Here is a 25,051-nt window from a genome sequence, read left to right as displayed (position 1 = left end):
ATCAGAGCCAGATTAAAGGGGTGGGGCTAGCCAGGCAGCTGCCCGGTGCGCAAGTATAGCTCAGTCCAGCACTGGTTGTTATGGTTGATCCACTGCATCACCCTTATCCACATGCTTCTTGACACCCTGAGTGAATTCTAATATGTAGGGCTGACGTAGTTTTGGTCGTCAGCAGAAGGGATTGAAGCTGCAGCCTTGGGAGCTAAAGCCATGTGCCTCTAGCATCTGAGCTAAAAGCCATTTGTCTCTTAGCTAAGGCGGTACAGCAGACATCACACTCTCCCTTGTCAGTGGTCTCAGTACCTCTCAGTTAGAAATAGACTGGGTGAAACATGATTTCCCCAGCATAGCTTGTTCCCCCACATATCTGAACATTCTGTTCTTTACTGTAACTTCAACCACTTTGCCTGGCTGTGGAAAAAGATTGGTGTTACATTACCTATCCTCCAGTCATCTGGAACAGAAGCTGATTTGAGCCTTAAGGTTACATACCACGTGTAGTAATTCTGCAATTTCATATCTGAATTCCTTCAGATTCTTGGGTTAATGCTATCTGTTCCTGCTGGCTTATTACTGTTTATATACCAATTTGTTTCAAAACCTGTTCTCCTGGCACCTCAATCTAGGACCATTCCTCAGATGTATCTCCTAAAAAGAATGGCTCAGGTGTAGGAATCTCTCTCCTATCCTTTGCAATAAAGACTGGTGGAAAGAATACATTTAGCTTCTCCACAATAGCCTTGTCTTCCTTGAGTGCTCTTTTAGCATCTTCATTGTCCAGAAGCCCCCACTGATTTGGGGCAAGGCTTCTTGCTTCTGATAGACTTAAAAAGGTTTTGCTCTCAGTTTGTACCTTTTGCTAGCTGTTCTTTCAATTCTTATGGGGCCAGCACAATCTGTACTTTTACTCCTGACTTGACAAAGTTTATGCTCCTTTCTATTTTCCTCAGTAAGATTTGACTTGCAATTTTTAATTGCTCTATATACTCGAACATAAGCCTAATATTTTTTTATTAAAAAATGGTGCAGTAAAGAGCAGAGGTCAAATTATGAATGAGTCTTTGTGTTTTATCAATTTTTTTAACTTGGGGGGAGGGGGGAGAGAGGTTGGCAAACTTAAGTTCCCATCCCAGAAAGGCAAACTGCTGGCGTGCTGGGATGTTTTATGTACCTGGAGTGTCTGCAGACACAGAGCCCCTCAACTCCCAGTGGCTGTTGTTTGCTATTCCAGGTCAATGGGAGTCACGGGAAATGGTGGCCAGCACGTCCCTTGGCCCACACTGCTTCCTGCAGCTCCCATTGGCTGGTAACGGTGAACACCAGCCAATGAGAGTGGAGAAGCTCTGTGCCTGCAGATGGTTCAGGTAAACAAAATGTTCCAATGTGCCAGTGGCTTTAGCTGATGAGCTGAGACTGGAAGTTTGCAAACCACCAATGTAGAGTTGGCTTAAGAATGGGTCATTGCAATTTTTTTTAACTGGTGGGGGGTTGGCTTATGAACAAAAGGGCTTATGATCAGGTATATACCATATATTGTTTTTCTCTCCTGCCTCTTTAATACAGTTGTTTACCCATGTGTGGCATTTATTTGGTCCACTAACATTTTTAATTATCATTTGTGGCATACATTTAGGCTTTGTCTACACTACCAGTTTTTGCGGCAGAAAATATACTAATGAGGGACTCATTAGCATAAGTCACAACATCATTAGCATATTTTCTGCCATTTCTTTTTGCACAAGGGTTTTTTGTGCAAAAAGAAACAATGTAGCCACTTCCGGTTTGCACAAATGGGGGGCTTTTGCGCAAAACCGAAGTGGCTACACTGCTTCTTTTTGTGCAAAAAACACTTGCGCAAAAAGAAACGGCAGAAAATATGCTAATGATATCGCAACTTATGCTAACAAGTCCCTCATTAGCATATTTTCCTTAGCAAAAATTTGCAGTGTAGACAAAGCCTTAGTTTGAGTCTTGTATTATGATGTTTTTAAAAAGTTTCTATGCAACTTGCAGGCCTTTCACTGTTGTAACTGTTCCTTTTAATTTCTGTTGAGCCCCACTTTTGTGTAATTTTCCTTTTTGAAATTAAATTTGACTGTGCAGGGTTTCTTTGGTATTTCCCACTCCCCACTTCACAAGGATGTTAGTTTAATTATATTATAATAGGTGAACTGCTCAGTAACAGCAATATTCACCTCTTGGACCTGAATACCACTTAGGATTAAATCAAGAATTGTTTCTCTCTTGTGGGTCCCAGAACTAGCTGCTCTAAGAAGAAGTCACGAATGGTGTCTTTAGATGCCTTATCTCTGCATCCCCTCCTCAGGTGACATGCACCAAGTCAAGATGGGGCTAGCTGAAATCTCCCTTCTTTGTTGTATTTTTCCTGGTTTTGTAGCCTCTCTGACCTCCCTGAGCCTTTACACAATCACTGTCACTATCCTGGTCAGGCAGTCACTAGTATATTCCCACTGCTGTATTCTTACTATTCAAGCATGGAATTTCTATTTGTAAAGATTCTATGGCACAATTTGATTCATTGACTATTTTTACTCTGCTTCACTCTATATACTTTCTTTCACATATATCTCCACCATGCCCACCTGCTTTATCATCCCTATATATTTTGTATCCTGGTAATGCTGTTTCCTGTTAATGGTCTTTGTTCCATCAAGTTTCTGTAATTCCTATTAGATCAATATCCTCTTTAATTCCAGGCATTCAAATTCACCTACCTTACTATCTAACATTTATATAAAAGCATTTATAAAATTTGTCAGTATTTAGTAATCAACCTTCATGTGACGTAATCGTATTACGGCATTCTTTTTTTTTTTACTTGTCTGTTTCACTTCAATTTGTACCTGTATTTTATCAACTTCTTCTATCCTTTCATAATACAAAATGGAGAGTCCCCTTTAATAAATTTTTCCCTATGAGATGTTTATGTCCAGCCCATGTTCTCCCTGCACCTCTTGGTTTTCCTCTAGACCTCAGGTTAAGAAGAGAGAGAGATGGTGGGAAAGAGAAAGTTCTAGTTATACAAACGAGCACTATTCAGGATGCCGAATGTCAGAATAATGGAAATGTTGACGCCATTTTAAAATCCAGTTGTACTGTGACTCAGATCACATCTCTTTCAGATAATCTGTTCTCTATATCAGAAGAGCATTTTACAACATTAACTCAGCCACTAAGTGTGTCTTTCTTTCCAGTTAAAATCTTACCTCATAATCCAAGGAATTGGTTAGAATCAAGTCTGTGCTATGAATTTCAAACCAACGGGAATCCTCTGAGGTTTCAATTGTTACTGTGACACCAGGATTCATTGTAATGGTGGTAACAACCACTTCAGGCAGATTGTTTTCATTTATTGTTGGCTTGTCATTTCCTACAGAACATTCTGGTGAGGGGAAGGGGGAAAAAAAAGATCATTTGTGTCGGAGTCAGCACGAACCTGTCAGCCGGTTCTGTCTGGGTGTTGGAACCATTGGACTGGATTGGACTCATGGTCCAGTAATCTATCGCTAGTGGGACTCAGCACCAGCTCCTTCAGAGACCCCCGCAATAGGCAGTTATGGAATAACCTGCTCCGAGGGAAAATGTCCTCTGTAGGACTCCAAAGAGTAGACCCAGCCTTACCTCCGGTGCCCTGTGCCAGAACTTGTGTTAGAGGCAGCAGCAGAAAGAGCACTACAGCAGGGGACTGATCCGCAAGAGCCATGTGAGAAGCAGAAAGAAGCCCACGTCTTGGAGCAAATCTGATCCACCACTTTTTCTTTCTGTGTTGTCACTGAAGCCTGGTCGTGCAGTCGCTGCTCCAGGAAGGAAAGAACATCGCCTGTCTGAGGCAGACTCCCACTTGCTGCACTTCAACCTTTGCCTCCCTGCTTTATTGTTTAACTTATTTATGACTTATTTACTGGTTCTGGGTTTCACTATGCGATAAGCAGTGAATCCCACTTTCTCCTCGGCTCTGGATCTCTGGATTTTCAATGCCGAGGGGTCCAGCAAAACTAAAGTATCCCACCTGCTTTGGGATTTGGTGTTGAATGTCCACAAATTAACATAGTGAGGGGGTGGGTGTTGGCACGTTTCAAGTTCTGTCTCTTCCCGTGCTTCTCAGTGGCAGGTAGAGCGCATGCTGGCGGGTCATAGTGAGCCGATGATTTGAGGCAAGACTGCACTTCAGATGTACCAGAGACACACTCTCTGCTCCATTGGGGATGTTTCATGGTGGAAATAATAGGGACTTAAGGAATACTTCTCTGTCAGATCAACTCGCTGCCGGCCAGCACTGTCCTATACAGCCCACATCAGCTCAGCTCCATAGCCAGCTGTGTTCTCCAGTACATTATCTATGCTCTCCTCCTGCTTCTCATCCCAGAGCATTCTGGGATGTTGAAATACTGTGCACATTCTTGGCAGGCCTGGGTACAGCAATGGCCTGGGAGCCAGAACTACAGCTTTGTTTGGACCAGCAGGGCGCTCATGTTCTCCTGCTAGCTCTACTATGTGTTTCTTTGGTGGCCTAGAGCAAATTACTGCCTCCCCCACCCCATCAGATGCAAAATATTGATATAACTTATCTACCTCAGATGTTAGAAGCCTTCAATCATGTGTTTGGCTGCCCAACCAAAGATGTCTTTGAGGGAAGCTGATATTCAGAGAGTCGGTGTTCAGCACTTGATGAAAATCAACGCTCTTTTGACCATTTCTAGCTGAGTTCCCGAAATTGCTGATCACTTTGCACATGCTGCAGGCTACTATATCCACAAAACATTTTGAGATCCTGAGCTGAAAGACACTCGAGAATTCAGAGTATTCAAATTTTATCATAGGATGTTTCCCTGTGTTTCTTTAAAACTACTGGAGCATGAATCAGTCAGCGATTGCTGTCTATTCCCATGTGATCATGCACCATGTCTGAGCCTAATGAGTGATGGAGTTACAATGAAACTATTGAGCAAGATTGCACAATAGAAAAATATGTTCTTAAAAATCTCCTTTGTGTCAAAAAGCTCACTCTGCATTATAGTACCACCCCTGTTACAGAGAGATCTAATTTTACTGGTGTTTCTTAGAACAAAAGCTTACTCTTGTAATCATTCTCGTTTTATCTCAGCCATGTATTTGGCAAAGAATTTGTAACCCTAAAACTTCCTAAATATGCTTAAAAAAATCTTATTAAAAGGATTATTGAAGAGAATGACTGGAGGCTGTAGCAGCAGTGGTTCTCGGCCAAAGGCTCATATACCTCTGTTGTTACACTTCAAAGGTGGGGGCACCCTTATTAACTAATTTAATAGTTGATGCAAATTGGCTAATTGAATAGTTGGCAAATAGATTGGCAAATTGGCTAATTGAATGTCTAAATTTAACATCCCTGGATGTCAGTACAAATTCAGTTTTCATACGAACAATTACTTGTTTACATACTACTCTGTATACTGAAGTGTAAGTACAGTGGTTATACTTCTACTCATTTGTAATTAAATTTCAAATGTGCGAAAGTGGCCTCTTTTTCAGTATTAGTGAGCTGTGATGCTCTTGTATTTTTGTCTGATTTTGTAATAAGTAGTTTTTAAGTGAGTGTAATTTGGGAGTATGCAGGACAAATTAGACTCCTGAAAGAGATACAGAATGTGGAAAGGTCGAGAGACACTGATGTGCTGCACTTGAAGAGGAGGATTGGTCTTGTGGCTAAAACACTGGATTGGGAAAAAGCAAGAAGAGGGTTGTCTGGATTGGACTGGTATCTAGGAAATCTGGCTTTAATTACAAGGTTCCTGGGTGACTATGGGCACGTCACTTCAACTCTGACTCAATTCTCCATTGGTAAAGTGGGCATAATAAATCTTTTTTTATCATGGATATTTAAATTGCAAGCTCCTAAAAGCAAGGACCGATGTTCCCTGCAGGGTGTGTGTCATGATCATGAGGGTTAGCTGGCAGCCTGGAGACTAAGGGGTTAACTATACCTAACTCAGGTCGAGTTAGCCAATAGGAATGTAGGTAGGAATCTCAAACTAGGACAAAGGAATTTTGGGGTTTCCATTCTTTGTCTCTGGGAGTTCTCTCCAGCTGCTGAAGGAGACAGACATGTCTCTCTCTCCAAGAAACAATTCTTGACTTTCTGTGAGTTAGGGTAAAGTTTAGATAAATCCGTTAGGTTTTATTATTTTATGGTTTTGGAAATGGGATTTGATGTTTTGGCTCTCCTTTGTAACTAAGTTCTAGGCCCTTGGAGTTTCTCCATGAGTATATTATTTTGTTACTTTTCCATCTAGTTATTATGCTTGCAACCGGATTATTGTGGTGATAATAAAAGTTTTCTCTTTTCTTTTTATTAACCTGGTATTGGTTAATTTTTGTGTCCTGGTTTGTACTGTAGGGGTGAGATTTCCCAAGTAGTCTCTCCCTGATTTCTTTAGCATATTTAGCTGGTGGCAGTGGAGATTTTATCCCCAAATCTAGGTTGTTGAGATTTTGGGGGGAAGTTTTATACCAAAGCCTGGTAGATAAGGTTTTGGGGTACTTTTGCTGGCCCCCATTCCTGCATTTATTGTTCCAGAGTGGAGCCATGACAATGTGAGTCTGAACGGCCACGCAGGATGCTGTGGAGGACTGCACATCTAATTACTAGAGCCGCATGGCACGGCTCCACTAATCCAGCGCCTCCTCCCGAGAACACAGAGGAGGTGAGTTGGTGGGTAGAATAAGGGATGGGTGGGGGTCAGTGGAGAGAGGTGGGGGGACTGGAGGGGATGGGTGGAGGTCCAGGAGGTGAGGGGGAAGATGAGTTAGAGCCTGACTGTAAAGTGCAGGCAGCAGCAGGGAGAGACAGAAAGAACAAGTCCCTCTCCCCCGGCCATTATACCAAACCTGGAGTTGACTCAGAGCTTCTGCTACCAGGAGGGAGGTGCTCCATCCCCCGAGTGTGTTGGTTGGAGCCGCAGCAGCCGTGGAGAGGCACATCTCACCCGGCCCTGCCCCAGAGCTTGCACCCCCAGCCAGAGCCATCGCCCTGCATTACAACCCTCTGACCTAGCCCTGACTGAGCCCCACTCCCGTACCCCAATCCCTCAGCCCCACCCCTGCCACACACTGTCCATGTGCGGAATGACTTATGTGATGACACATAATCTTGGGGGTGCCCCCCATACCCTCCATCATGTGGTGAGGGCATTGTCCCCAGACCTGCATTTACTCCAGTTCCCTGCACATAACAAGTCATTCTGCCCATGGACATGACAAATTCAAGGGATCACTGGCAGGGACTGGTGCAGACAGTCTTCCATCAGCCTCTCCCAGAGACAGATTACCTGTGCCTCCTGCCAGCGTAGATCATGTCTCCATTCAAGTTCTACTGCAGTGCACCTGTGCCACTGTAGTGTTTCAAGTACAGGCTCCAAAGTAGGGACAGGCAAGATATGGCCCGTGGGCCGGATACAGCCTTCTAAGTCCTTTAATGCAGCCCATGGCCCACTCTGCAGTATAAAGAAGCTCCACACTGCTCAAAGTGGCTGGTTGCTCCCTGTGGCTTTCTGCATCATGCCAGGGGGAGAGGGGAACTTTGTGCATTGCCACCGCCCCCAGCACAATCCTTCAGCTCCTATTGGCCAGTTTCTTAGTAATTGTTCTTCTGCTCGGCAGTATAACAAATGTATCACTTTTCCTCTGTCTCCAAGGTGCATGCATCCTCCAAAATCCAACTTGTCTTTTAGTGGGAGATGGTCATATAAACTGGAATGTAACTTCATTCCCTTTGAAATGGGTGCAGAATGACAACACCTTGTATTCACTGCTCTTTGCCTGGGCCAAAATGCTCACATTTGAGGATCTAAAGCAGGAGTGAGAAACCTCAGGCCTGGGAGCTCAATGCAGTCCCTGGCTTGCCTGGATCTGGCCCCTAAAGCTCAGCATTAGGGTGCCCACACCCACCCCTACAGGGCTGGAGCACACAAAATCTACTAGTCTGGGACCCCCCTAGGCTTTGGTGTATGAGGGGAATGTGTGGAGAGTATCTTTCTCCTTCTCAGTCAGGGGCTTCTCACTTGTGTGTGGCCCCCGACTGATTTTTCTGTGGGTCAGCAGCCTCTGACTCAAAAGTTTCCCCACCCCTGCTCTACAATTAGGCCTTATGTCACCGAGGGATTACCCTGATTCACACATTAGTAGCCAGCACTAGTGCTGACCCTTAAGTGCAGATCTAATCAGGATAATCGTTGTAATCAGGGTATATTACAATAAACTCAGCAGGTCCAAACACTAGCTCCATTGAGGCACCTCCCACTACAGGAATGTAATCTTATCTTACACTTTGCTTTTAAGTCATTGAGTTAGCTGGCACAGTGGAGGGCGGTACATGTCCCATTCAGCATCACGTCAGGGGTAAATCCGACCCACGATTAGCTGGTACAAGGTCCGAATGTAGCTTGACTGGAGACCACAGACAAGGGCAGCTAACTCAATTGTTAAAGCATGTTAAACATAATTACATTTCCTAGTGAAGACAAGCCCTTAATGCAGGAGTGGGCAAATACCAGCCAATGGGCTGGATCCAGTTCCCCAGGGTTAGCTGCTAGTGGGCTGTCACCACTATATTTACCTGTACCTCCACAGGTACAGGTGAGCGCTGTCCCCATTGGCCATGGATCACCATTGCTGGCCAATGGGAGCTATGGAAAACAATGTCCTGGTCTCTGCTGCTTCACGCAGCTCCCATTTGCTGGGAACGATGATCTGAGGCCAATGGGACCTGCTCTCACCCGTATCTGTGGAGACACAGGTAAAAATAGCAGTGGCAGCCTACTACGGGCTATCCCTGGTGAATCACCATCATTTTATTGCCCACCCCTGCCTTAAAGTTTGACACTAGAACAGTTGCCAGACTCAGTCGCAATTCATTCAATGCCTATGTTATAAGCAAGCTCTGAAGAGTCCACATCCATATTTTAGGCACTTAACTGAAAGTTTAGGTCTGAATTTCAATGGAACTTGGGTCTCTGATTCTCTTAGGCTGATCTGAAAGTCCCAGCTAAGGTGCTGTCAAAGCCAGGTTTGAAAATTTTGGCCATGCTGCTTAGTGGTTTAATAACATAAAAATTCTTCCAATGATTCCTTTGAGATTTTTCTAACACGTTTGTAATGGAAAGTTACAGCAGCCTGGTTTCCCATGTGCTGCAAGAAATGGAAGCTGGCCTATGAGAGGTGGGAATGGTTCTTTAGTACTATCTTAAGGGATAGGATGGGTATTGTGTAAGAAGCTAACTGTTTTGTAGATGTCTCTGAAAGAAAAAAACGAATGGCACGTTTCTGACGAGCTACATCATAAACAGACGCATAGACAACATAGAATGTTCTATACCATATGTTCTCAGCAGCCTTGTTTTTAGAGCTGATATTTGAATCGAGTAGTTTTGGCCAGGAAAGAGCACCGAAACCACAGTGTGACTGACAAGTCTATGCAAACTTGAGCATTAAGGATGAATGGCTGCTTTTTAGTTGGCTGCCGTGCCTAGTTGCTAGAAGACCAGCCCTGTAACCAGAAAGGCAGAATGGATTGGAAATTGACCAATGCAGTTTCCATCAGTGTAGTATAGTTCCCCCTGAGATCCTAAAGATTTATCTGCCATAAAACCCACCACCTCTCTGAAATCTTCTGCTAAGCAAAAGCATTGGCCTCTTTGTCTGTGTGCAGGCCTGCCAATGGGGGTGGGGGGAGGGCAAAGTGGGCAGTTGTCTCAGGACGAGGTGATACAAAAGGACTCATCGCCTAGGGCCCTTTAAATCGCTGTCAGAGCACCAGGTGGTGCATTCTAGGCGGCTCTGAGGGGTGGGGGTGGGGCATGCTGCAGTACCCGTAGCTCTGAAGGCTGATTGCTCCTGGCCCCACCCTTCTGTTGGCTGTTGGCTCCCCTGTCTGTGTAATGTCTCCTGCTCTGTCTTTCTAACACTGGTGTGTGTGAGTAATGGTGAGACTCTGACCCTCTTTGTTCTGCAAGATCTTCTGCTAGGGTAATTCCACTGATTTTACTAAAGCTATGCTGAATTATTCCAGCTGAGGATCTGACTGTGTGCATGGGCATGCATATAGAAATACAGGGTCAGGGAGAGAGGGAAGCAGGAAGAACAATTATTGGCGTAGCCATCCCCACTGTGCTCTGCAAGGTAGCCTTGCTGCTGTTTTCAGTAGCTTGCTTGTGCATGACCAGAGAAACCAAAACACAAGTGCTGCAGAGGAACCTTTATTAAAGTTTAGAAATAGTCAAGCCTGGAACAAAGTACTGTCTAAGCAGTTACATCATTCATGTCTAAGTGGTTACATCATTCATGCACTATCTACTGCTCCCATGCCTCCATGTCACACTAAAATACACACAGTGCCGTTGATTACATTAATTGCTTTACTGTTGCTTCGGCTGTTTCTGATCCCATCATTGATTCTTGAGCCAGATTCAGTAGCTTCCTTATTTATTTGTAAAAGATACTTGGAACCTATCCCACCATGCTGTAGCTTATGGAGAGGTTTGGCTGCGGTTTTCCCCTTCAATTCTAGTCCAGAGCAGACACTTCTGCCTTCATCTCTTCAATCAGTGGTGAGCAAAGGTACTGGCCGGTCGTCTGAATGGCCTCTCTTGCATCGCTCTCTGACAGGCTGTAGTAGGGCAGACAACAGGCAGCTAGTCCAGGGTTCCACAGGGGAAGTGGACAATAGGGTGGCAATGGGACTGAGTTACAAAGTTCAGGACAAAAAGTAAAATAAAACACCTGCCACTTTCCCCAGATTATTATCCTCAGCCTGATGGGGGTAGATTACCCCCAGAGTAGCTCCTGTTGCACAGGGCACAGTACAACCACAAAATGAGAGGCTGGTTCCCCCCAGCTCCAGCTCTGTGGTGCTGCCTGCCCCCCCACCAGCATGGGGAAGGAGACAGGGGAGGCTGCTACACAGCAACGTCTGTCTGCAGTGGCCCAAGCTCACTGTGGCCAGAGGCTGGTCTGCGGCAGCAGCCCCCGCCCATGGAGAGCTCGGATTCCCATGAACAGGGGCTGCTGCCACCCCGTGCTGCTGCCTTTGATACAGGTGTAGCAGTGCGGAGTGGCAGGGGACTCCCCAGGAGAGAGGCCAGGAGCGCACTCGGCTGCCAGCCCCACCTCCAGAGACTATTCAGTTATACGATATCTAACATCCCTACAGTGCATGTGCTTAGATCTTGATAAGCACATCATCAAAATTATCCTGAAGAATTGCATAGAATTGACCTTGTGTTCCACCTATGGCATTGTCCCTGATACTCAGGCAAACGACCTCTCAAACATGTAGGCCGTGGCAGGCTGGCACTGGATAGAAACATTTGTGACAACAAAGACCTAACATAAGGGCCGCAGCAACAATAAAACACGTCAGGAGGAGCTGAGGAATGATGCAGGTTTGCTTTAGTTAAAATGTGTCTAAACTTTCCCTGGATCAGATCCTGAGCTGCTGTAAATCCACGGAGGTCAGTTGAGCTACTTTGAGCCACACAGCGGAAACTCTGTCCTTGTAGCTTTAGCATTAAAGGTCACTGGTGATAAGAGTGAGGTAGACCGATGTTCTGTGTACAGGTAAGGCTGCGATCCTGTGAATGTTTATCCATCGTATTAGCCCTATTGAGATTCATGCACGCACCAAAACTATTGATAAGTATAAGCAGGATCAAGTCTCAACTCTGGGTCTTATGAGTGCCCTCTATAGAACCCAGTCATGAGCTGTGTCACCAACTGACATGTACACAGTCCAGTTCATTTTTTTTTCACTCTTATGTTATCTTTTAGGGTTGACCATTGCCTTTGAGGATTTAATAGAGATCCTATCACAGTTTACATGTATATCATTAGACCAAAGGAATTAGGATCAGTTATTCAATTGCATTATAATTAACCCCCGCTCTTTCAAACATCATAATTACCGCCTTTTGTATTTCTTGGCACAGAACTTGTGGGCTCAGCTGTGCTTTCCCCCTCTGGAGTTGAAGCTATTTACTAAAGGCCCTGAGCTGCAAAGCCTGTCAGAGTAAGATTTTCCTGTGTGACTTAAAGCCAGATTTCAAAGGTATTTAGGTGCCTAAAGATGCGGATAGGCACCCACTAAGATTTTGAGAAGTGGCTCAGCCTGATAGGTGCCTAAATGATCACTGAAATCAACAGCACTTAGGCATCTAAGATGCTTTCAGTATCACGGAGCTGCACAGGCACTTTTAAAATGCCCAAATAGCTTTGTACATCTGGGCCTATGTCATGTAGTCAATAGGCCTTGTGCTCCTAAATCACACAGGCACTTTTGAAAGTCCCCTGCTAAACACAAGTACAGCTTTGCTCATGCTACTAGTTCCTTTGAAGCCAATGGAAGGAGAAGATGAGTGTAATAAAATGAGCTGTGAGAGCCTGGCTACCCTATTGGTAGAGCATTAGCCTTCACCTGAGGGTCCAGAGTTCAAATCCCTGTTGAAGCAAACACTTTAGCCACTCAGGGCATGTCTGCACAGCAGGGCTAAAGCCCAATAAGCTACACAACTTGAGCTATGGCAATTTCATAGCTGAAGTTGAAATAGCTTATTTCGACTTTTGGCACTGTCTACACAGCAGGAACTCTGAGAGCACTCTTCTTCCGACTTCCTTACTCGTAAAATGAGGGTTACAGGAGTCAGAATAAGCAGTCCTCCAATTCAACATTCTTTTGACATTATGTTAAAATAACTACTTGTAGTGTAGACGTGGACTATGTTATTTTGGAATAATGACATATATGGTACATACCTATCATTCGCAAGGTGATGGTACAACCACATGAAGCAAAAGTCCTCGTAAGAGTTGCCATTCTCATGTCTTTTGGGTATCGCTGTGTGGGTTAATTCTTCAGAGCTGTCCATCTCAGTGCTGATTTGGAAGAGAAGGGGGAAGAACACTGTTAAAGCCACCCATGCCTCCTACTCTTGAGGAGTGTTTTCTCAAGCAAAAACTGGGCTGCTGTGAATCAGATGTTCTGATCTGATACCTGGAGTAAAGCCAGTTTGTGAAGGCTACACTGAATCTGATTACACAGTGAATTATGAGGTTTTTTTGGGAGGTAAAACCCATTTCAGATGAGTTGCATTGAATATATTTTGGATTCTGTTATTTTTCACTCCAACTCATCTGATGAAGTGGTTGTTACCTTTACCCACAAAAGCTCTTGAGTCTAAATATCTATCTATAATATAGAAAGGAGAATGTTTGTATGTTTGTGCGCTAATAACTTGGACACTATAAGAGCTACCGCAACCAAATTTTCATGCAGGAGGTTTTAAGGTACTGTGGGAGGGACAAGATGAAAGACCGACGCCTCTCCCCGGGGCTGCACGGAGCTTGGCAGTGTGGGGAAAAGTGGCTTCCCGGGGGAAGCGGTGGGGATAGTCACTAAGGCTGGCAGAGGGACAAGGAAGCAGAGGGCAGACTCGGGCGCCGGCGGCAGGCGCACGACTCCCTTCTCCCTCACTCCCCTCAGGCTCCTCACCTCAGTTATATCAACTTTCCTGAGCAACGCCAGGTAACTCCAGCTAGTATATATATAGTTAGTCTCTGAGGGCATGTCAAGACTAGAAAATGATTTTGAAATAATAACTCCCAAAATAACTTTCAAAATAGCGCAGCCTCACTACAAGGGAGCCTCAAAATTAGTCCAAGGCAGGCTCCCTTAATGTGGATGTGCTACCTCGATGTAAAGCCCTAGGAAGCACTAGGGAGTAATTACTTTGAATGACTCTGGGGAGTAGTTATTTTGAAATAGCAGCAGTGGAGCGTCCACACTACTGCTATTTCAAAATAACTGTTTTGAAATAAGCGTTATTCCTCATAGAAAGCAAGAGTTATTATTTCAAAATAAGCAGCCCCTTATTTCGAAATAACAGGCTTGGTAGTGTGGACTTATTACAGTGTGACAGCCTGTTTCCTTCCATGGTTTTGAAGGATGTCATGTTGTGTGGAATCACAGGGTTTCTTAAACCAGAGAAGTTTAGTAAAGAAAATAGCTGTAACAACTGACACAAACAAGTTCCTGCACAGCTTGGGTCCCAGTTTTATCTCCCTTAGGAAGGAGTGCGCACTGCGTGGAACACAGTATAGCACACAGAGACACTTAGTGGCTGGATAGCGGACTGCAAGTAGGCATAGCAGTTGAGAGGCTGTGTATTTCACAGGCTGGCACAGGTTGCCACGTCCTGCTAGGCTGCAGCCATGATATGTAGAAGCAGTGACTTCTGATGACATATCAGACTGACCCCACACATAATTCCCTTCCGGGGCATTGCTGGGAAGTGCTGCTTCTGCTTTTATTGCAGGGGTGACATAGGCGAAAGCACATGTGCCATTGAAAATTATCTTACTTTTCTAGGGCAAAAGTTTTTGGGCCTTTAATTAACTTGCTGCTGCTTTTCTGGGAGCCCACTTCTGTTCTAAGGAGAGGAAGCCAATGCAGCAAAGAGCAGTGCCGATAGATGCTTCCTCTCCAGCAGAAATCCACTTTGTTGCTCCTCTGAATAGGGAAAAATTGTGCTCTGATTTCCTGCCATGCTGCCGAGGGCAGTGTATGTATTAGCCAGCTGGAATAGGTTGAACTGGGGAGCATATCCAGCATTTCTCTCAGTGCATTGTTGTGTAGTGTGGCAGGATTCTGCCTCGTTCGTAGTATTGAAACAAGAGAAATGATTTTCTGTGATCATCTTCCCCTAACAGACGAGGACAGGCTATTGTTATATAACTGAACCCTGCTTTGCTATTGACTGTATTGTTCTACTTCAGGTACTTATGAGGCTTTCTCCCCCACCCGCCAATTTCTGGGACATTTCAATATTCTATGGGAACACTGGGACAGGAGATTTAAAAACGTGACTGTCCCGGATGGTCAGTGTACTTATAGGTGCACTGTAGGGAACTTATAAGTACCAGACAGTGTCTCTAGATACATCTCATCTGGGGAACAGAAGTGGCAGCAGACAGAGGCTGCTAGAGTTTTTTGGGTGGCTTATCTGTCCCCTGTAATATTCAGGACATATTTACATAAATATGAAATCAGAGACAAGGAAGTAAAATCCAGGACTATCCTAGCCTCATACAACACAACAGGAACAATAAGACAAGGAAACAGTGGCCTCACTCATGCAACATCTCAGAGACTGACCTCCTTAAGCGGTGTAGCTGTTAGCTCTGGAGAAGGATGCACAGTCATGGCTACAGTTACTACGTGGGTCAGTGGTCACAAAAGGGGGATGAGAAGAGAAGAAAAGATGGGGAAATAGCAGTGCCCAGAGAAAAGAACACCAAGAGGTGGTGTGATCTGTCCCTCAATGGCACTGCCAGTGGGAGTTCCTTCCCTTCCCATGGACCACATCTGGTCCAGGGAAGAGGATTACTTAGTGAAGAGATCAAGCCGGAGGCTTTGGAGTAGCTAAAAGGCACAGGGAAATAAGGAAATAATACAAAATTCTCCTCTTTCCTTTCCTTTGAGATTCAGTACGTAGCGCAGGAAAGTCCTTAGTTTAGTGAACTTCTCTTTTGAGTCTAAGTCATTTTCAGCATGACCAATATAGCCAGAGACTTCTACCGGCTCCTCCAGTCCAGAGGATTCGGGGACACTAGTACACAAGAGTACAAATACACAAAGCCAAGGCTTATTCTTCAGTCTGCACATTACTTGCCTACTTAGAAAGATTTTCCTCCTTCACTTGCTGTCATACCAGTTCTGAGATACAATGCCCGGATTGTCAGCTGGTGTATATTGGTGTACATTCCTCTGAAATCAGGTTTACATCACCTGAAGTGCTAACTTTTATTGGAGAATGGCTACATAGATATTTAGGGCTATTTGTTATAAGAGCCACCTCTTTTCTTGAGGAAAGGGTTAGGACTGAATGAGGCCTTAATGTCTCCATCTAATTATTTGCTAGCACCCAGGGGGCCATGGTGGATTGTTTTGCACTAAGCACCTATAGGCCTTACTTAGATTGGAACCCACTGCACTGGGTATTGCATGGATACATATAAGCTGACTGACTTTGGGGGAGGTTGGGGAGCTCAAGCTTTGGCTGACAGAAAGGGACAGTCCCTGCCCCTACCCCATATAGCCCAAAACTTACATGAAAGGCAAAATAGGACAATGGAGAGGCTGCTTATCTGGAATGTAAGAGACCTGTGTTCTCTTCCCAGTTCTGCTATGTGATCCCAGGCAAGTGATTTCACTTGTCTCTGCCTGTTTTATTTTGACTGACAAATTCTCTCTTTCGATCTGTGAACATACAGTGGCCAGCAAAATAAGGTTGCTAGCCGCTCCTGTAAGACTAGTTACATTAAAAAAAAAAGCAATGTGAAAAGAATGGTGAGGTTGCAAAATCAAGCACTTAGGAAATGCCAGAGATAAGATTGCCTGTGCTCAGCTGTAGCCTTGGAATGGAGCATGCCCAGTGCAATCAAAATCTTCAGAAAATTTAGTAACCAGACTGAAAATTCTCAGCTATCACATATTTAGCACCTGGTTAGAGGCTCAAGTTTTGGCCACATTTGGGTTGATTTCCACAAGGACAACAAAAGGCACAATCCTGATACGAGGGTACCAGGTTTCCTCCCTGCCTCAAAATTCAACCTGAGGGGGATGCTAGGTTTCTCAGTGAGACTTTTTAATACAGGCAAAACAAAGTATTTTCCCCCTTATCTTGCTTTCTGAAGTAGCCAAACCATTTTGGCTGAAACCTTTCAGAAAATAGTCACCCTGAAGCAGATACCCAGCATAGAAAACTTCAGCACGAACGGGTCAAGCTTGGCAAGTTATAAGCAACACGAAGATACAGTCCTATGATGAGACATGTTGGGCAGCTTTCCTAGGCAATGCTACCAGCTTTGCATGTAATAACACGCAAGTGGGCAGGGTCATGTTGCAGAGAGGAGTTGACCCGCTTGCCCCTGTACATCAGACACAAGCAATCCAAGAAGGATCAGCAGTAGTAGTGAGTGAGGTAGAGAACGATACAGCGTTTGCTGTGGTGCCTGAGGGTTTCAGAAGTCCAGGCAGTACACACTACTCTCTCCCACTGGAGGAGGGGGGGGATCTGTCACCCTGCATTTTGGCTGCCTGTTTTCTAGCTGTAAGATGACGCTTGTGACCAATTGAATTGCCAAGAAGTCACTTTCCTTTCCCGGTGTTTGTTTGTTACCTGCGCTTGTAGCCCACCAGAGACTTGATTAGTTTCTGAAATTGACTGTTTTCTCTCATCTTGCTGAGTTCACTGGTGAACATGCCATCCGCGTGCCTCTGATACCTGCATTTCAGGAAAGAGAGAAAATGAATGTGCCTGCACTGAGGGGACTCTCTCTATTCCAAGGGATTTCGATTCCATCTGAGATTGCAGCACAGCTGGGCCTTTCCTGCTAAGTATGGAATAAGACAGGCACCGTCTCCCAACGCTGTTTATTGGGACTGACCCAAAGCTCAGACAAGCTGCATCTCTTGTTGTACAAATTCTGCACTGAGGTACGTACCTGAAAAGGGACAGTTCTAGGTGGGCATATGGCTCACTCTAGAGGAGATATGATCATCCCCAGATGTTCAGATTTAGAAAGGATGGGCAGGTTTTTTTTTTTTTTAATAACAGGGCTGTTTCCTTACAGCAAAAACATCATCTAGTTGCATGTATCTCAGGGAAGCTAAATGCACATCATTTCCCCTGCTCCTTAACAATAGCTTTGAAAGATTGGCATCTGTTACACACCTTGGATGTGTCTAGACTGGCAAGTTTTTCTGCAAAATCATCTGCTTTTGCGGAAAAACTTGCCAGCTGTCTACATTGGCCGCTTGAATTTCCGCAAGAACACTGACGATCTCATGTAAGATCGTCAGTGTTCTTGCGGAAATACTATGCTGCTCCTGTTCGGGCAAAAGCCCTCTTGTGCAAATCATTTGTGCAAGAGGGCCAGTGTAGACAGCACAGTACTGTTTTGCACAAAAAAGCCCCGATGGCTAAAATGGCGATCGGGGCTTTTTTGCGCAAAAGCGCGTCTAAATTGGCATGGACGCTTTTCCGCAAAAAGTGCTTTTGCGGAAAAGCATCTGTGCCAATCTAGACTCTCTTTTCCAAAAATGCTTTTAACAGAAAACTTTTCTGTTAAAAGCATTTCTGGAAAATCATGCCAGTGCAGACGTAGCCCTCGGGCTGGATTGTCACTTTACCACCAGCCCTGGGTAAGTGGCTGTGAGCAGTTATGCTGGCTTAGGAGTGCACCAGGGAGGAATTGTAACTCCCAGACTTGCTCCATAGAGAGAGCAATTAGCTTCAGGATGACACTATTAGGCCTGGTCTACGCTAGAGCGGAGCTCTATACAACCTCAGCTACGTTAATTACAAAGCTGGAGTTGACGTATCTTAAGTCGCTGTCCACACAGTGGGAGGTTGATGGGAGCAAATGCTCCCGTTGTCTTCCTGTACTTCTCATGAGGAGCAGGAGTACTGGTGCTGACGGGGGAGGTACCCGCTGAGTTCAATTTAGCAGGTCTTCACTGCTAAATCAAACCCCGGAAAATTGACCGCGGCAGTGTCAATCTTCCCTTCAGTGTCGCCATGGCCTTAGAGTAGTTCCCTTCCCTTGCTCCTTCACATCAGCTCAGCATAGGGGGCGAAGGTCAGAGCTAAGACTGCACCCATTCCCTCCTCTTTCCCACCCCCACCTGCACAGGAAAGGGATGACTGTCCCTACAGAAGCTGCTCTTCCACCGATTCTGTGTGCTGAAACGTGTGTCTCCTGCAGAGGGGTATGGGAGCACCATACCTTATTATTTGTACTGCAGTGATGTCTAGGAGCTCTAGTCCTGGAGCATGATCTCATTGTGCTAGGCACTGCCCAGGCAGGAAAAAATATATGGTCCCTGATCCAAGACACATTCCAGATAAGTGAACCTTCTGATTGACAGCCTTATCCCCCCAGGGTTTCCTATGCAGGCACATAGGGCGAGGGATGACTTGTAGCCCCTTAGTCTTATGTGCAATGAAGGGGAGTTGGCAGCAGAGTCTCTCTGCTTTTTCATTTGTTACCTTAGGCTTGTGAGTGTACAAGACACCACACCCCGGCGCAAGGGGAAGTCCTTATTCCAGCCTCCCTTCCCAGTGAGTTTGGAAGGAGTGATGGCTGAGAGAGCTCTGCGTGGCTGATGAATGAGCTGTTTAGAGTCGCGATTGGTTACACACAAGATGGGGTGTGCTCCTGAAGCACCAGGGCTGGAGTTTACTTCAGGCTGGCTCCCCTTTGGGCTGCTCTGGCTGCTAAAGATTTCACCTAGAGAATCTGAAGCTACCCTGCAGCAGCAGCTGGGATTCCCAGGCAGAAGGTGGCTTAGCTTCCTTAGTGTCGTTCACGCCTAGCCCTGCTCTTGCTGGAAGTAATGGGGCATTGGAGGACACTGCCAGTTAGAGCAGTCCTGGGACAGCTTTAGCCTTTAGAGTGGCTGAGCTGGCTGCCGGGTGCTGTGAAGATGCAGGGGATCCAAGGTGCACCTGAGGAGGATCTGGCCCGTGTTCTGGAAACAGGCTCCGGGCAGTCTGCTTGCTAGGATTTGCTTTCTAGCCCCAAGCTGTCCTCTCTTTGAGGCTTATGATCTTTTTACACTTTGGAGTTCAGAGGTCACAACAGCACCAAGCAGGGAAGAACGAGTATTTTTTACCTTTCATTGAGGCCCACGAGATATTTGACTAACTTCTGCACATAGGCATTTTCATTCATCTTGCTGAGTTCGCTGTTAAATACCCCGTCAGCATGTCTCCGAGCCCTGGGAATTTAGAAAAGAAAACCAAATGGGTGCAATGCCATCTTTTGGATGGGGTGGGTGTTTAAAACCATCCCTTTGGGAGAGGGGGGAAGCTGGGAGAATGGACTATTGATAATAATTGATAGAAATCATAATTACCCTGGAACAAAATGGGAGTGTTCCAAGTAGGGGTGAGGGTAAAAGGCAAATATTCAAAACATAAAAGAAGCAAATATCTACTACACATTTCAGAGAGTTTGTCTGTCTGTCTGTTTGTCCAAGTGCTCCTAATAAAAACTAAGAGGTAGGACCTCCAAATTCAGTCTACAGCTTCCTTTCATCATAACTTAAACAAAGTAAAGGTTTGGTTGCACCAGGAAAATGGGATGCCCTTGGAATGGGATGGTGTCTCATAAAACTATACAAAAAAGAGACAGACTCACCAGACAGGTGAAAGGGGCTGGCTGGGGGTGTGTCCACCTCTGGGAATTCCCCTACCCCCAGGTGCCATTTAGGGAGGGTGGGAGCTTCAGCCTCCCCTAATTCATGCAGGGACATTGGTTGCTCTTTCCTCTTCATCAGTGAGCAAGGAGAAAGTGCACAGTTTGCTGAATTCCTAACTCTGGCTGTGGAATGCAGGGGGCTGATGAACCTGGACCTGCCTCAGCCAGGGGAAATGTACATCTCCCCTGGCTGTGCCCTCTGGAGCTGCATACTGAACCCCTCATCTCCATCTCCATCCCCGAGCAATGATTTAAATGCAGCATGTACATTCTAATTTTATTTACCAAAAAACAAAAATTAATTGAGTTAAGGAACACCAAGCAAAACCAGATACACCTTCTAAAATACTAATTGGAAAGTAAAAATGCCTTGTATTTCTTTTTAGAAGGTTTATAAGAGCTTGCTCATCACCATGTGTGATGGAATACACTCCTGTGTTCTTATCTTACACACTAATGTAATAATCCTTCCACAAAGTATGCCTGGTAAGGTAGTGTTTGAAAACTCATAATTTGCTGGCCAGTATTGTCCTGCAGAAATGTGTTTGGCAGTATTGTATGTGAAGTTATATTATTACCCCATAATGTTGCTGTTAGCACATGTTCCAAACACCACAGCACTGTCCAGGCAGAAGTCTGGTCTGCGCTAAACAAAGGAATGTGTGCTTGCCTGAATTAGCATTAATGTAGTAAATAGAGTCATCAAGGAGGGAGGGAAAACAAAGGAAGTTCAAAGGAGTGATTAAAAACCAGCAGGGGATATAGACTGTTTGTGCTTTGGGTGTAATGTTTTTCAAGAGGGGGAGTGAAACTACTAAAGGGAGGGACAAACACTCTGGCTACGTCTACACTGGCCCCTTTTCCGGAAGGGGCATGTAAATTTCACCTATCGTAGTAGGGAAATCCGCGGGGGATTTAAATATCCCCCGCGGCATTTAAATAAAAATGTCCGCCGCTTTTTTCCGGCTTTTAAAAAAGCCGGAAAAGAGCGTCTACACTGGCCCCGATCCTCCGGAAAAAGCGCCCTTTTCCGGAGGCTCTTATTCCTACTTATTCCTACTTCGAAGTAGGAATAAGAGCCTCCGGAAAAGGGCGCTTTTTCCGGAGGATCGGGGCCAGTGTAGACGCTCTTTTCCGGCTTTTTTAAAAGCCGGAAAAAAGCGGCGGACATTTTTATTTAAATGCCGCGGGGGATATTTAAATCCCCCGCGGATTTCCCTACTACGATAGGTGAAATTTACATGCCCCTTCCGGAAAAGGGGCCAGTGTAGACGAGCCCTCTAAGTCTAAGGCTTCCTGTGTGATGTTGAGCAGGTCATTTAACCTTGCCGAGGATGTTGTGAAGACCAGGACTTTAACAGGGTTTAAAAAGAGCTAGATAGATTCATGGAGGTTAGGTCCATCAGTGGCTATTAGCTAGGATGGGTAGGAGTGGTGTCCTTAGCCTCTGTTTGTCTGGAAATGGATGACAGGAGGGATCCCGTGATGATTAGCTGTTGTGTTCACTCCCTCTGGGGCATCTGGCATTGGCCACTGCTGGCAGACAGGATACTGGGCTAGATGGACCTTTGGTCTGACTCAGTATGGCCCTTCTTATGTTCATTTCTGTGTGTGGTGTTGTTCCCCATCTGTAAAATTGGGAAGATACTGCCCTATCTCTGAGAAATACAACAAAGACTCTGAGGTGGTTGGGCAATAAGGTACAAATAAGTACTTTAGAGAAATGGGATTTGCAAGATTGGGCTAGAGTGTCTTTTTGGAGCAGGGATCTCATGCCCCAGTAAGGTACCTAGCATGCTTTGGCATTGTGTAAATCAGGTCATGATACTTGGTATTGCTAATAACTTTTTAAAAACAAAACAAAGGTGACATCTCACTTAAATGGATGTTTCACTGCGAAGAAATGTCCAGTGTGCACTTATTATCACTCCTCAGGGTGTGTAGGGGGTCTAGTTCAGTGAAGTCACACTGATTTACCCTGGCTAAGGGCATGGCGCTATCCATGTTTTGTAAACAGTTAAGTGGACTAAATTAAGCACTCTTAGCATGCATACAGGGGAACTAATGCAGAATAGCTATTGTGCTTTAAATTAATACCCCTAGCTATTTTGTACTAATTTCCCCATGAATTTGCTATGTTGACATGCCCTAATTTAGTTACACTGAAGCAAATTTGCATGTAGGCGCATAAATTGGTTGAAGAATGGGTCATTTCAATTTAGCTTATTCTGTTCTTACTGCCATAATAAGTGTGTTTGCACAAACACTTCCACTGGTTTAATCAAATCAATTTAAAACCCAAACACACAGTTGTAACTTCTGTATATAGACAAGACCTAGCTGGTAGACCTTTAGAACAGAAAATCCTAGAAAGAAGAAGTGGGATGTGTAGTGGGGTGGCTGTCCTCCTCTGGGCTGAAGGGGTTAAAGTAGGCTGAAGAAAGCACGTACAGAGTCCTAGCCAATGAGGAAAGGGCTCCTAGGGGACCCAATCAGAGTATAGCTTGTGGGGGCAGTCCTGTTTATAAGGTGCTGCTCAGCAGAGCACTGAGTTGTGTCCTGGCCAGGGAGGATGCAGGACCAATTCCCTGAGAGAAAGCACCTTGGATAGAGCAGTGCTGAGCAGACTCAGGGGAGCTAGAGAGAGAGGGGAGCTTGGTACAGGGTCCAAGGAGGTATAAGGGTGACAGGGGAAGTGGCCCAGGGAATAAGAGGCAGTATAAGGGAGTGAAGGAGGGCAGGAGAAGGCTGCTGCCAGCAGGTCCCTGGACCAAGACCCAGAGTAATGGGCAGGCCTTGGTCCTCTCTTCCCTCTTTTCACCGCATGTAGTCACCACAAGAGTGTGGCCTATACTGGCTTCAGCTTCTCCCTGTGTGAGGGGCTAGATGTTGGCTGCAGTTGGCTATGGTGGCAAGTGCAAGATGGAGGACTGCTGATACCCCTGAAAGGGGGCAAGAGACTGGACTAGAGGGCATTACTGGAGGGAAGTATCCTGAAGAGGTCCTGGGAGCAATGTGGGTCCACAGCTAGAATGCAGAAAGGGTGCAGAGTGATGATTCAGTGAAATTCCGGCCAGCAGGGGGCACCCTGCTGAGGACTGAGCTAATTCCCAGTGTGTCCAGTAGGAGGCGCCACAACGCTGTGTCTCAACCCAGTTACGGGATGGAATCTCCAAAAGACTCACCTCTCCAGAAGAGGAAGCGTGGCTGAGAGCTGAGACAGGACAACCACAGAAATAACTAGCTGCCAGAGCCCAGTCCGCAGGGAAGCCATGATGTCTCCTGAAATGAAGCATGAATTGAACGACCCTGTTATTTTGTTTGGAACAATTTACCGGTAGCATAGCATCAGCTATTGCTGTATTGCTACACTAATAACACCGTCGCAATCAAATAAGGAAGCTCTTGCCAACAGAGAGCATTCTGAGAAATGTAAAAGATGAGCACACCTAAATAATTTGTCCAGCCGGTATGTTACAAGCTATTCATTCTACATCCCCCAGTGAAATCCCAGTTCTGGTGTCTTGATGTTGTGTTTCAGAGCAATAAAGAACAAATAGACTGGTAATAAATCTGTGGTATCACACAATGGAGCAAACCTCGCTCTGCTGTATCTCAATCTAAATCAAAACTCCAGGGATGGATTTAGCCGTATATTTAGGAATAAAAAGACTAGAAACAATAATGAAAACAACCTCAACACCACCACGATTGAACACATTCAGCTGCCATAGGAAATCCAACTCTAATACTTCAAACTGTCAGGCAAAAAAGTCTATAACTCTATAATTCATCCACACCAGATAGGGGCTTGCCAATACTTCGAGCCATGTACAAGCCATCAAGTAGACCCTAGAAAGGAGTGCATAGCCAATCCGAACATTTGTACCTTCATAGAAACTCTTCAGGCAGATGTTGATATGTATTTAAATTTTTAACCTCTCCCTGAAAGATGGCCACCTGCAGTTGAAGCATGAGATGTGGATGGACACTAAGGTGTAACTATAGCCTGTAGAAGGACAAATCCCTCAGAGCAGGCAAGCTTGTGAGAAAGCAGTGGGAGGAAGTGAAGCATGTTCCATCAGCACTGAGGAGAATGGAGGTATGTCTATACTGCAGAATTTTTCCGAAAAAACTTCACTTACGTCCACACTGAATCATGTTCTTTTGAAAAAAAAACCCCCCCGAAAGAACAGAGGGTTTTTTCCAACATTGGTAAACCTCTTTCTAAGAGGAAGAAGCCTTTTTCCGGAAGAGCTCTTTTGGAAAAAGGCATGAGTGGATGGGGAAGAGGGAGTTCTTTCGCAAGAAAAGGAAAAAGCACAGGTGCCCTGGTGGCCTCTCTGTCCATAGTAATCACAGCTTAAATGTGACATAGCGTCCATTCGTGTGGCCGCTATCTTTCTAAAAAAGCAGATGGCTTTTTCGATGCACTTTTGCTCTGTAGACGCTCTCTTTCGGAAGTAGTTTTTCTGGAAGATCTCTTCTGGAAATGCTTCCTCTGAAAGAAGCCGGCAGTCTAGACATAGCCTGGAGTGGGAGGAGGTGGATAGTGACAGCGAGTGCATGCTACATGAGAGGTTCCTTTCAGTGAGCACTGTCTAGGATGGCTAGAAATATACTTGCCTCCCTGTTGCCCAGAATCCCACAGAAAGAATCTCAACTTCACTGAATTCCAATTAGAAGGCTCAGCCCTGTAGCAGCAGACACCCAACCAGCTCCTTTCTAAAGTCTATCACAT

At 45.3% G+C, this 25,051-nt stretch overlaps 3 protein-coding genes across 7 annotated transcripts in view; 1 reads left to right on the top strand and 2 right to left on the bottom strand.

Moving 5' to 3' along the window:
- Positions 1–3,894, bottom strand: part of CDHR5 (cadherin related family member 5) — a 33,562-nt gene extending 29,668 nt beyond the window's left edge. For 2 of the 4 annotated variants that reach the window (XM_089778696.1, XM_089778697.1), the window contains exons 1-2: positions 3,643–3,894; positions 3,228–3,403 (exon numbers count right to left, since the gene is read on the bottom strand). In XM_089778696.1, coding sequence (XP_089634822.1) covers positions 3,228–3,403; positions 3,643–3,724 — 258 coding nt within the window. In that variant the 5' untranslated portion in view covers positions 3,725–3,894. The remainder of the gene's footprint in view (positions 1–3,227; positions 3,404–3,642) is intronic. The other 2 variants (XM_006124870.5, XM_089778698.1) reach the window with 2 other exon arrangements.
- The window catches only part of DRD4 (dopamine receptor D4), a 101,628-nt gene that overhangs the window by 3,597 nt on the left and 72,980 nt on the right, over positions 1–25,051 (top strand). Inside the window, exons 1-2 of one of the 2 annotated variants that reach the window (XM_075928257.2) lie at positions 4,625–6,138; positions 6,575–6,701. In XM_075928257.2, the coding sequence (XP_075784372.2) occupies positions 6,615–6,701 (87 nt within the window). In that variant the 5' untranslated portion in view covers positions 4,625–6,138; positions 6,575–6,614. Of the gene's footprint in view, positions 1–4,624; positions 6,139–6,574; positions 6,702–25,051 lie in introns of those variants that run through there. The other variant, XM_025185555.3, reaches the window with a different exon arrangement.
- On the bottom strand, positions 10,470–23,587 carry SCT (secretin). The gene is made up of 5 exons (XM_025185556.3): positions 23,496–23,587; positions 19,724–19,828; positions 17,226–17,330; positions 12,802–12,921; positions 10,470–10,660 (listed from the first exon to the last, which is right to left on the bottom strand). The coding sequence occupies exons 1-5, from the start codon at positions 23,582–23,584 to the stop codon at positions 10,558–10,560; spliced, it is 522 nt and encodes a 173-aa protein (XP_025041341.3). The 5' UTR covers positions 23,585–23,587; the 3' UTR covers positions 10,470–10,557.

This window comes from Pelodiscus sinensis, chromosome 5 (genome assembly GCF_052426305.1).
Source record: "Pelodiscus sinensis isolate ZL-2025 chromosome 5, ASM5242630v1, whole genome shotgun sequence".
Classification (NCBI taxonomy): domain Eukaryota; kingdom Metazoa; phylum Chordata; order Testudines; family Trionychidae; genus Pelodiscus; species Pelodiscus sinensis.
Note: the sequence above shows the minus strand (reverse complement) of the source record. Positions and strands in the feature narration are given on the sequence as shown.

What these genes read in the sequence shown, in the direction of transcription:
- SCT (XM_025185556.3), bottom strand. Translation starts at nt 23,584, where the DNA reads ATGGCTTCCCTGCGGACTGGGCTCTGGCAGCTAGTTATTTCTGTGGTT. An exon ending in ACGCTTCCTCTTCTGGAGAG is followed by an intron (nt 19,829 to 23,495) that starts GTGAGTCTTTTG and finishes CTAAATTCCCAG; the next exon opens with GGCTCGGAGACATGCTGACG. An exon ending in CTGGTGGGCTACAAGCGCAG is followed by an intron (nt 12,922 to 17,225) that starts GTAACAAACAAA and finishes CTTCCAAATCAG; the next exon opens with CACTGAGATGGACAGCTCTG.